The sequence below is a fragment of the Trachinotus anak genome, unplaced genomic scaffold (genome assembly GCF_046630095.1).
Source record: "Trachinotus anak isolate AG129_WGS33_773 ecotype Australia unplaced genomic scaffold, CSIRO_AGI_Tana_v1 ptg000024l, whole genome shotgun sequence".
Taxonomy (NCBI): domain Eukaryota; kingdom Metazoa; phylum Chordata; class Actinopteri; order Carangiformes; family Carangidae; genus Trachinotus; species Trachinotus anak.
This window is the reverse complement of record NW_027273875.1, coordinates 5,647,874-5,659,663: the sequence shown is the minus strand read 5'-3', so window position 1 is coordinate 5,659,663 and position 11,790 is coordinate 5,647,874. Positions and strand designations below refer to the sequence as shown.

Genomic DNA, 11,790 nt, shown 5'->3' with positions numbered 1-11,790 from the left:
ATGTACAATATGGTAGATGTAGAGTTAATCAATATAGCTGATATAGGCTAATTCTTCTCTGAACATTTGTGTTGAGTCAAAAGATCACATGTGACTTTTACACTAGATAAATGTGTCAGTACTTTATAGCATTCTGAAGTATAATAATTAGAAATTTGATAAATTCAGGCCCTGCAATTGAAGACAACAACTTTAGGCTGTAGGGATCTCTCTGTAACAATAAAGGTATTGGTATTAGTATATGGTATTATAATCAACAGGTTTTTATGCACTTGGTGGAAAATTATCTAAACCACCCTCGAAGGGACTCAGACTTCTGGCTGACAGGTACTTTACGTAACATGACTCAGAATAATTTATGCCACCAATTTTTTTTTTTTAAATTGATTATGTGCGGTTGAAAGAGACATGAAAATAAACTGCAGGGGGCGTGACATAGCGGGGGGGGGGGGGGGGGGGGGCGTGGCTACGGGAAGTTGTGGAAATACCGTGAATCGCTGTTTAAAGTACAGCTGTAGTTTCTGTTCATCTTACCAGTCATCAACAAGGCTCCAGCACGTAAGTGTCCTCTTAACTTTACCTGACAATACTTGACTTTAACACATTATTGTGGATGCTGTCCTTCTGACAATTTCATATTTGGTTTATATTCACATTCTTGGTGCTGGATCTCACTCTTTACATGTCATCTCCATTGAACATGAGCATATATGTAGCTATATTCATATTGGTGTGTAAGTGACATAATGAACAGAGTCAGAGTCATTAACAAACTAGTTATTCAGAAGATGTGAGTAATAGTATGCAGCTCAGATCTACATAACATTAGTGAAAACCCATCACTGTTATATAACCTAATGTATGTGAACATGGGGACTGTGGTAGGCTGCTAGGAACCAGCAGAGCACTGGGACCCAGGGACTTACGCACTAAGATTACCTGAGGGGGCACACCTGCGGGATTTCAAACCCATTTAGTCATTTTTTTTTTTTTTTTTTTTTTTTGTCTCATCTCATTATTTCAGTGCCTCTTAAACCGGAAGTAGACAGGCAGCGGTGCCGAGAAGCTTCGACGTCAGCGGGACTTTCCGTCGCTGGTTGCCTGTATTGCGAAACGGTGAGTGATATGCCACTGGAAAGGGGAAAAAAAAATACTGCAGTGTCTTGTGTTTTCTCCCGTAGACCCCCCCCCCCCCAGTTTTGTTTTCCTCTGACTGGTTTGCTGCAGTGTGAGCAAAGTTTGACCGTCATTAGCATTAGCCGACGGTTAGCGTTAGCAAGCTAATGTCTGCTGATCTTATCAAAACTGGTTTCTGTGGGGCGTCGCTGGCTGCCTGTATATTTTAATTAATGTTTTTGATCATTGAAGCCACTTTGAAATCGTACAAATCATCTCCCGGATGTTGAGCGACACAGCTAATGTTAGCTAGAAACGCAGATTTGGATCAAAACATAACCAGAGGTGAACCAGAAAGAGTCTAGGTGAGTAAGCCTGACCGTGTTCAGGAAAGTACCTAGCTGTCCCGCCGGAGAGAGAAACGGTAATTTATAACACATGCCTTTATTTGACTGTCTAATTTGGTATCGGTTGTAATTCTGAGAGGATTATCTGAATGACTAGATGATTAGTAAGAAGAAATTGTTTTGCAGGTGTACTCTGTATCATTTGGGTCTACATGATTGGATTATTTGCAAATTTGTCATAAATTTGTGCCATTTGTAGCAGACCAGCAGCTCTGCTCTGTAGAGGAGAGTTAGACCTTCATTATTAAGGCGCATATATTTAGTTTATATTTGTTGCAAACCTTGAGTGAGTTAGTTTTTGCAAGGTTGCAACCAACAATTATTTGCATTATCAACACATATGACAATTATTTTCTTAGTAATTGATTGATTGTTCACCTTAACAAAATGGAAAAGTGCCCATCATTAGTCCCTGAGGCCTTATTGTGTTTTTTGATGAGCAGTTTGAAAAACCCAGATATGGAGACTTTACTATCATCGAACGCAAGGAAAATTAGCAGTTATTCACATTTTTGGAAGCTGGTATCTTTGGGTGTTTGGTATTTTCACCTTAAAGAAATGACTTCAGTGATTAAATGATCGTCAAAGTTTTTGCAAGTTGATTTTCTCTCTGAAAGTAGCTGTATAGGCAACACACTTCATTTTAGAAAATGACCCCTATGATGTGATTGGGTTTATCTTGGCTTGGAAAAAGATGGACATTTAGGGGGCAGGGAGGATCTAATGAAATGTGTTTCTGAGTTGTATATTGGGATCTGGGATATTGGGTCTTTGTAGCCTGACTCATAGGAGGACTAAATATTAGATTATCTCACCCTCTGCTGCTTCAGTTTTGACCACTGCTTTTACAACATGTCTGCTGTCAGTTCTCCAGCTTTATAGAAGTACATTTCTAAATCACTCAAGTACCCCTTGGACTGTTTAGTAAATTATTAGTGAAGTAAAATTGCCAAACATCTTTAGCTTCAAGCTTCTCAAATGTGAGAATATGATACTTCTGTTTTCTGTAATTCTGTAATTTTAGTATTTTTAGCTTTTGAACTGCCGAGTCAGACAGCACTAGCAATTTTAAAACATCAAATTCTGCACATCCTGGAAAACTTTAACAGATATTTTACAGATTCATCCATTGAAAATATAATTGGCAAGTGTACTAGCATGGAAAAATTGTTTGGAAAGCAAATTCTCTATCTTTTTATTTTCACACTTTGTTCAAGCTATATGACATACATCTTCAGTGAAATACTCACATCCTAAAATCTTTCTACATCAACACAATTTAATCATTGTTTTTTCTTTTTGTCTGTTTCTTCTCCATTTCTATAGGTGCAGCTAACACAAAACTAAAGAGGAAAGCCCGTTATCCCTACCAAAGGAGGATACAGTTTTTCTTATTGGGTTGTTAGTATTCAATTATGGAGGCTTAGACACCTACAAAAGGGATGTCCGAAATGGGGGGAGGGGTTTGAGATCACAGAACCCTTGGTCTGTGTGTATGTAAGTGTGTGCTTGAGGCATTTTCACCGATTAGCCATAACATTATGACCACTGACAGGTGAAATGACCAACATTGATTATCTTGTTACAGTGCCACCTGGCAGTGGGTGGGATATATTAGGCAGCAAGTCAACATTTTGGCCTTGAAGTTGATGTGTTGGAAGCAGAAAAAATGGGCAAGCGTAAGGATTTGACTGATTTTGACAAGGGCCAAATTGTGATGGCTAGACGACTGGGTCAGAGCATCTCCAAAACTGCAGCTTTTAAAGGATGTTCCTGGTCTGCAGTGGTCATGACCTACCACGGCGGTCTAAGGAAGGAAAACCGGTGAACAGGCGACATGGTCATGGGCGGTTAAGGCACATGGGGAGCAAAGGCTGGCCCATGTTGTCTGATCCAATAGAAGAGCTACTGTAGCTCAAATTGCTGAAAAAGTTGATGCTGGTCCCGATAGAAAGGTGTGAGAACACACTGTGCATCACAGTTTGTTGCGTATGGAGCTGCGTAGCCGCAGACTGGTCAGGGTGCCACCTACATACCACCTACCTAAACATTGTTGCTGACCAAGTACACACCTTCATGGAACCAGTTTTTCCTGATGGTGGCGGCCTCTTTCAGCAGGATGATGCGCCCTGCCACACTGCAAAAAAGGCTCAAGAATGGTTTGATGAACACAACAACGAGTTCGAGCTCTTGACTTAGCCTCCAAATTCTCCAGATCTAAATCTAATCGAGCATCAGTGGTATGTGCTGGAAAAACAAGTCCGATCCATGTGGGCCCCACCTCGCAACATAGAGGACTTAAAGGATCTGCTACTGACAGCTTGGTGCCAGATGCCACAGCATAACTTCAGAGGTCTAGTGGAGTCCATGCCTTGACAGGTCAGGGCTGTTTTGGCGGCAAAAGGGGGACCTACTCAGTATTAGGGCGGTGGTCATAATGTTATGGCTGATTGGTGTAATTTATAATGTAGGTGCACATAGTCACATACAGCATGTTTAAGTTTAAGTGGTTAGATAATGTATTAAACATGTCTGCGGCAAACATACAAGATAAGAAAGTATACAGTGATCCTGGGTGATCTGAAGACAGTGTGATATAATTACTGGTTTGAGGATTGCATTGCATTTTAATTACACTATTTAAAATAGCCCATCCTTTTTTTTACTGCACAGGGCGTGTTTTGTCAGACATACATGTACTGGGACTGTAACTAAAGAATAAATATTGTAGTTTTAGCAGTTGAATATTAAGAGCTGGTACTTTCTACTGGGTACACATAATGTAGATCCAGTTGTAAAGTCTATATGCAGGGAGTATGATGTTTGAGGAAGATAAATGAGTGATGTGTCCAATGCTGTGTGATAATGTTGGTTGCTGGACTGGTACTTTTGCTTCTTCTTCACAAGAGCTCTTAAGTTTCATAATTAGGCAAGCCTCACATTCTTTTTCACTGTCGTGGTCTGTTAATTATTTGACAATTATCAGTTTCAGTGTGGCTGAGTGTGTCTGTGTGAGAGGGCAAGACCTTGGGTTTTCTCAAACCTCTCTCCCTTTGAAGGACATCGCTTTTCCCTCACATCATTATACTTAAATCTTAAAATGGAAACTCTTGTTCAACTCAAAAACAACCAGTTTTTGATGGGGTTGTGTCGTAATGGGCCTCCACCTGACCTACAATATGATAACTCCTCAGGTACCAATCTCTTATATTCTTTCCCTTTATCAGATATATATTTATGATTAATTTGCATTTATTTCTCTATCAAACTTTCTAATGTCAATTAAATGTGTCAATATGTTGTTGTTTTCATCCGCAGAACTTTACCGGATCTCTACATTTGCTCGTTTCCCGGCTTCAGGAGTCACAGAGCGAAGTCTGGCGAGGGCAGGTTGGTTCTACACCGGCGTGGGTGACCGCGTGCAGTGTTTCAGGTGCAACGTGACGGCAGAGGGCTGGCAGGCGGGAGACTGTCCAACAGAGAGACACAGACAGCTCTCTCCTTCCTGCTCCTTCATCCAGAGCCTCCCGTCCACAGCGAACCTGCTCTCCTCCTCTCACTCTGCCTTTTCCCCACTTCGCATTGCCCCAGCCTTGCCAGTAAGATCACAGGAAATTTCTTACAAAATAAGAGCTAGCGAGAAATAGCGAGAAAACAAAACTTGACAGATAGCAGGTGGGATGGAGTAGGTGGTGGGTATTTTGTTTTGTTATTATACAGTAATACATGCTGGGGTTTTTTTTGTTTGTTTTTTGTTTTTTTTTTTTTTTTTTTTGGAGGAAAGTTGCCCTTAACTCTAGGAAAATCATAGTTGAAGAAAAGTTTATGAAATTGTTTTGCTTTTGATGACAGAATCCGTTTTTGAGATTCAGAGGTTTGTAAAACTCTTTGGATCCTGTTGTAACTACTTAAGTATATTCTTAGTATTTTTCTTCTGTTTTTTTTTTTTTTCTTCCAGCTTTCTGGTCCAGGCCCAGCTGCTCCTAACCCAACAGTAAGCCAAGGTGAAGAGCCAGTCGGCTACCTAAATATGGGTTTCTCTGCTCCGCCCCCCTCCAGCCCACTGAGCTCTCGTGGTGTCGAGGACATGTCCCACCAGAGACCAACATGCCACAATCCCAGCATGCGCAGAGAGCAGGACCGCTTGGACTCCTTCCACTCCTGGACGCTCTCCATCATCACCCCCGCAGAGCTCGCCAAGGCAGGCTTCTACTATTTAGGCCAGGGCGACAGAGTGGCCTGCTTCAGCTGTGGAGGACAGGTGTGTGTCATCACAGGGGCACTAGCACAACTTCTCCCTGGAAGCAGCACACAGAGTACAGTCACATTCAAAAATGCACAGTTTAGAGTGGCTTTTTCTTAAATGGGATGGATTATCTTCTTTTTGTGGCCCTTCCCCTCTTGTATGTTGTATTAGTATATTGTACCACTAGTATTACTTAATCTATTATTCATACATTCCCTTGTTTTGTTCACAATTGACTTCCTAAAGCAGAATAAGTCAAAACTTTCAGACAGACTGCAGTACATCCACCTTCCAAGCACAACCAGCACCATGCGTGTTTCAGGGTGTTCAGTTTTTTGAACATTAGACATGCCAAACATATTCGTTTCTATTTGCAGTTGAGTAACTGGGAGCCAGGTGACAGAGCTGTATCCGAACACCAGAGACATTATCCAAACTGTCGTTTTGTGCGCGGGGACAGAGCTGACAATGTGTCGCTGGCCGGAATGGCAGGAGCTGCGTCTGGAGCAGTGAGTTCCCAGCTGTCTGCAGGGGGCCCAGCTCTCAGTAATGTGTCCAACCCTGCCATGCAGCAGAGCGAAGAGAGACTGCTCACCTTTGTCAACTGGCCGTCTCGTATACCTGTCCGCCCTGACCAGCTGGCTAAAGCTGGTTTCTATTATGTCGGTAAGGGCAATATCAAAGAGACACAGTTATTCAATGACGTCCATAAGAAAGGTGAATGTTGGATTTAAATTTATCATGTCGTCATAAATATGAATGAAAATGTCTGCTGGATGTGTAAATAAGCAACCTCTTAATAATATATCCACAATATCAACTTTATATAGTCATAATATGTTGTGTTAATATGTTGTTATACTCCCTGCAAGTATAAAAAAAAACAAACTGAAAACCAAATACCTTCTAATAATAATAAACTTTGTTTATAGAACTTTTCAGAAACAGTTACAAAGTGCTTTACATAGGGAAAATCATGTAAAACAAATTCTGCAATTTAAATTGTAACACTTCCATGTAAAAGTTTCTGAAATTTTTCCACAGAATTTTCTCATAATGTGCAGAGGAAAGGTTAAAATTAAGTTATTCTCTACCTTCAAACAGTTTTGATACCAGTTACAGTCTTTCCCCACTGTTAGGGGTTTTTTGGGGGGGTTCCCACTGCAGACAGGTATTTTTCAATGTCACTATTTGTCCAGTTTCTTTATATTAATATATCAACTGGAATGTTTGGGACACTTGGGTATAAATGTGACATCATGATCTCATGCTAGTACTAAATGTGACGACAAATCTTTTCAAGCAAAAGAGGAAATGAAAGAGGAGAAACAAACATGTTTTGAAATTGGTTTCAAACAGTCACCTTAATTAGAATCAAAATACTCTTCTATTTTCTTTCCTTAAAACCCCCCAAAACTGTTTGTCACACTGAAAGCTCTTTGTTTGCCCTCAAGGTCGCAACGATGACGTCAAGTGTTTCTGCTGTGATGGAGGCCTGCGATGCTGGGAGTCTGGGGACGATCCTTGGGTGGAACATGCTAAATGGTTTCCTCGGTAAGTGCTGCTGTCAATTTTTATGTTGATTTGATAAATTTGGTGTCAAAGACTGTTGTCCAGAGCACCTTAAACTGTATTTATATGTACTGTATATGTATAATTTGATTATCCAAATACATGTCAAGAGGATGGGTTATATGAATGTTTGTATTCTTGTACGTCTGGTTAATTGCAGGTGTGAATATTTGCTCCAGGAGAAGGGACAAGAGTTTGTTCACCAGATCCAGGCTCGTTTTCCTCGGCTGTTTGAGCAGGTTTGTAGAGAGCAGCGTGAAATTTTCTCACTCTAAACATTCTGCGTAGAATACCGTATTGTCCGGACTATAAGGCGCACTTAATTTTCTCAAAAAACGACAGTGCGCCTTATAATCCGGAGCGCCTTATATATGGATTAATTCTGGTTGTGCTTACTGACCTCGAAGCGATTTTGTGTGGTACACGGCGCTCACGGCGCTCTGTCAAAATGTTTTAGTACGACTTTGGTAAACTACAAAGCCGCACCGCTTGCAGCATTACGGCTATCGTAGTCAGGAGCGTCGCGGAGTAATACATACTGTGCTTCACCATAATATTACAGTGTGCGTGTATAAGGACCTATAAGGAGTTATTGTAAATACGCTAACGTTTGATTTAGCGGTATCAGACTGTGTTTTTTTTACGTGTTACAACTGAACAAGGTTGGGAGTTATTGTGAACGCGTTTAATAAAGTTTGACTTATCTGACTGTTTTGTTTCGCTTAATGCGCCTTATAGTCCGGTGCGCCTTATATATGAAAAAAGTTCGAAAATAGACCATTCATTGACAGTGCGCCTTATAATCCAGTGCGCCCTATAGTGCGGAAAATACGGTAAGTCATTTTGATTGTGCTTGTTTTTCCATTTTCTCCCCAAAAGCTTTTAACAAATGGAGACAGCAGCTCCAGAGAGTTTGTGGATCCACCTGGTGAGTGTGAATTTTTGTAAAATCAACATAATTGTTGGAGATTAAAAAATGGAGATAAAGCTATTATTGCGGGTTATGTTTCAGCGTACGTTAACATCGTATGGAGGAGTGTGTCATTTTGAGCAGTTTGAGATTTTCTATATATAGTTGGGAGAGACCATGCGGCTTTGTTTTGAAATCTGTTTTTTTTATTTTATGTTTTTTCCCTTTTTTTGATAGTGCTTGATGTTAGCTTTACTATCAACAACCATGCTTCCTGGTGTTGTATTATATATCATTTTATGTATTCATAAAAAAAGTTTTAATTCATTTTTTTTGTTTTTGTTTTTCTCTTGAATTGCATTGAAAGTTCAAGAAAGTCCACTGTTAAAAAGAGGTTTTGTTTTTTTAAGTTTATTGAATGCATGGTGTTTCCAAAGTCAGTGAGATCTTGAGTCAATCTTGATCTCAATATAATAATAAAAAACTAAACAAAATAATACACATAATCAAATGACATCATCGGAGGGTACAAAAAGACTGATATGTGTCTACTCTCTCTTCCTCTCAGTGGTGCACCTCGGTCCAGGAGAGGAGCGATCTGAGGATGCCGTCATGATGAATACCCCTGTGATTAAGTCTGCCTTGGAGATGGGTTTTGAGAGGAGTCTAGTCAAGCAAACAGTCCAGAGCAAGATCCTGACCAGTGGCGAGAACTACAGAACAGTCCAGGAGCTGGTTTCAGACCTGCTGAGTGCCGAGGACCAGAAGAGGGAAGAGGAGCGTGAGATGCTAGCAGAGGCAATGGCATCAGGTAACAGCTGACAGTAGGAAATTTAGCTTTTGCTCTGCGTCCAGGAAAATGAACAGCCATGAATTCCAGTGTTAACCATACTATTGGCTGTTCTCCGACCAGTGGACCTTTTGAAAACAATACATTTGATAACTCTTCGTCTCCCTTTGTTTCAGATGGTTTCACCTTTGTGAAGAGACACCAAGCAGCATTGATCCAGCGTCTAAAGAGTGTCGAGCCAGTGTTGGATCATTTAAGAGAGCAAAATGTATTATGTAAGTTAATCTTTTTTTATCTGTTTTAGTCTGAGATTTAGAGAACACTGAATTTGCTGCTTTGGTGTCCAGGATTTTATTTCATAACAGCTATATTTTAACATTTCTAATCAACTCTTAAAATCCGAATTCAAGCCGTTTTAATAGTAATAATACTTGTTTCTATGCAGGCTTAATTATCTGAGAGCGCCTTTCATGAAACTAATAAATTAATGGGAGTTAACTCTTCCCTGTTAACCTGCAGCTGCTGAGGAGTATAGCGGTCTTCAGGCTCAGACGTCGGCCCAGCAGCAAACCGCCAGGTTGATAGAGCTCATCCTCACAAAGGGTAACGCTGCCGCTGAGGTCTTCCGCAACTGGATCCAGAAAAACGATGTCCACCTGCTCAGGGATCTCATGGGTACGAAAACAATTTGATATTCTGGCCTCTAAGGGTTCAGTATGTGGATCACCTTGTACAGAAACCATCAACATGGATTAATAAAAACTGGAATCAAAAATATACAGATTAAACTGTAGCTCAGTGGTTTACTCAAGTCCAGGATGAAATCCTCAGCGCAAAGTTTAGGCTGGTTTAACCATTAGCACTCAAAAAGTGAAATAGTCTTAAGAGATATAAAGGTTGGTTTATATGTGTTTCCATGTGTATTGACTAAGTAATTACATCTTGTCTTTCATATTTTCAGCTCAGTCAAACGAAGCTGCTTCACCGAGCCAAGATCTTTCAGGTATGAAGACACCTGTGCCTTGGACAGAACTTCATGTCCGGCCAGTTAAATGTTGCGTGCTGAATGGTTTTAATTGTAGATCACTTTGTAACTTTTATTTTAAAGTCAAGAGAAATTCCTAAATGCAAATGTTACATTCTGTATAATTAATGTAAATACTCGTTTTCATACTGAGGCAATTTAATGTAGAGATACAGGTTTAACACATGCACAACTCTTTCTAATGTTAAATATGATTTAACATGATACTTAGCTGAAACTCAAATGGAGATTAGTAAATTGGACTTTAAGATGAAAATTGATCTTTTACTTTGCAGACCTTCCCATGGAGGAGCAGCTGCGGCGCCTCCAGGAGGAGCGTACCTGTAAGGTGTGTATGGACAAAGAGGTCAACATCGTCTTCATCCCATGTGGACACCTGGTGGTGTGCAAAGAGTGTGCACCGTCTCTGCGAAAGTGCCCAATCTGCAGAGGTCTGGTTAAAGGCACGGTCCGAACCTTCCTCTCGTAACCAGGAGGCTCTGAGCCGGGTGCCCTCAGTCTCGTGTGTCTCAATGATGTGATTGAATGTAAGCAATATGACATCAAATACAAGAAGCTGTAATATAGTAACGTGTGGTTGGTTTTTCAGATATCCTTTTTGGTTGATGTCTGGGATCAATATACTATTAATCAGTGAATATTAAAATATGAAAACTTATGAGAAATCTAATAAAATAAGTCCAATAATTGTCCAAGACAATATGTTCCACTGTTATTGTTCTAAACACATGTAAAACAAAAACATCAATATATTATTGTTTATAAAATAACATTGATTGTATTATAATGAAACTCTTTAACAGCAGCCCTGCAGTGAATATCAGTTTGATGAAGGTTTAAATCACTTAATCGTCAATCTATTAATGAGAAGGTCATTTTTGAGCATTTAGTGTCGAATACAGGCAGCAACTACACTGAATCATAATCATAGAAGCAGCTTCATAAACTGCAGAAGTCTGATTAATTGGGTGTGGTGTTGACTCATCAGTAATACAGTCATTAATTAGGTAAAGCTTCTAATAAAGCAGTCTCTCGCCACATGTACTGCAGGGCTTGTCTTGTTGTTTTTGACCAGTTGCCTGTGTGGGACAAGCTGAAGTTTACTTTTCAAAATTCCCATGTAACTACAGCTGTTTAATTTGTTATATAAAATGGATATATTCTGTTCAGTAAAAATTATACACAAGTAACATGTCTAGGTCCTTTTTCTCAGATATCTGATATCTTGTATTTTCACATCAGAAACTGGCAACATTGAGTTATAGTCTGCACTTTAATTCAGTGAATGCAAGATAAGAATTAACTTCCAGCACAGGCTCTGTATCTGCCACTTTTAAGTATGATTTTATTAGTCAGTCTAATGTGCCCCGTTACCTACTACCTGCTTAAATTTAAACCATTCAAGTTCAACAAGTACATTTATTACCTGCTATGGGAACATGACAAGTGTTGACAAGTTTTTTTTCCTTCCTCCTTATTACCATTATTAGGGCTTAAGTTATATCGGCAACTTCAGAAAAAAATTCAGCCACGAAACAAAATGTCAACATATAGTAGCATTGTAAGATTTTAGATTTGTACCTAGTTTCTCTCTGTTTACCAGAGCATTAGACTCTTTAAGCACAAAAACAGCTGGAATTGGCTCCAACCCCCCCCTGCGACCCAGTTCAGATAAGCAGTAACATAAGACTTGTCCCTGATAGC

At 39.9% G+C, this 11,790-nt stretch overlaps 1 protein-coding gene across 3 annotated transcripts; it reads left to right on the top strand.

The window, feature by feature from the left end:
• Positions 1-479: 479 nt before the first annotated feature.
• birc2 (baculoviral IAP repeat containing 2) lies at positions 480-11,276 on the top strand. Of its 3 annotated transcripts, none has more exons than XM_071460462.1 (14): positions 480-558; positions 1,043-1,116; positions 2,850-4,717; positions 4,842-5,122; positions 5,482-5,784; positions 6,147-6,435; positions 7,224-7,323; positions 7,502-7,580; positions 8,221-8,269; positions 8,820-9,062; positions 9,218-9,316; positions 9,561-9,716; positions 10,003-10,044; positions 10,362-11,276. In XM_071460462.1, exons 3-14 carry the CDS (start codon positions 4,624-4,626, stop codon positions 10,553-10,555), a joined length of 1,929 nt encoding a protein of 642 aa, XP_071316563.1. In that variant the 5' UTR covers positions 480-558; positions 1,043-1,116; positions 2,850-4,623; the 3' UTR covers positions 10,556-11,276. The 3 variants fall into 3 exon arrangements, with proteins under 3 accessions (XP_071316563.1, XP_071316562.1, XP_071316564.1); XM_071460461.1 differs by having other exon boundaries at positions 505-558; positions 1,025-1,116; XM_071460463.1 differs by lacking the exon at positions 480-558 and having other exon boundaries at positions 1,111-1,481.
• Positions 11,277-11,790: the final 514 nt, after the last annotated feature.

Bases quoted from the DNA above. Each gene is read 5' to 3' on its own strand.
- birc2 (XM_071460462.1), top strand. From the start codon at position 4,624: ATGGAAACTCTTGTTCAACTCAAAAACAACCAGTTTTTGATGGGGTTG. The intron at 7,581-8,220 runs GTTTGTAGAGAG...TCTCCCCAAAAG, and splicing joins TTCCTCGGCTGTTTGAGCAG to CTTTTAACAAATGGAGACAG. The intron at 10,045-10,361 runs GTATGAAGACAC...TTTACTTTGCAG, and splicing joins ACCGAGCCAAGATCTTTCAG to ACCTTCCCATGGAGGAGCAG.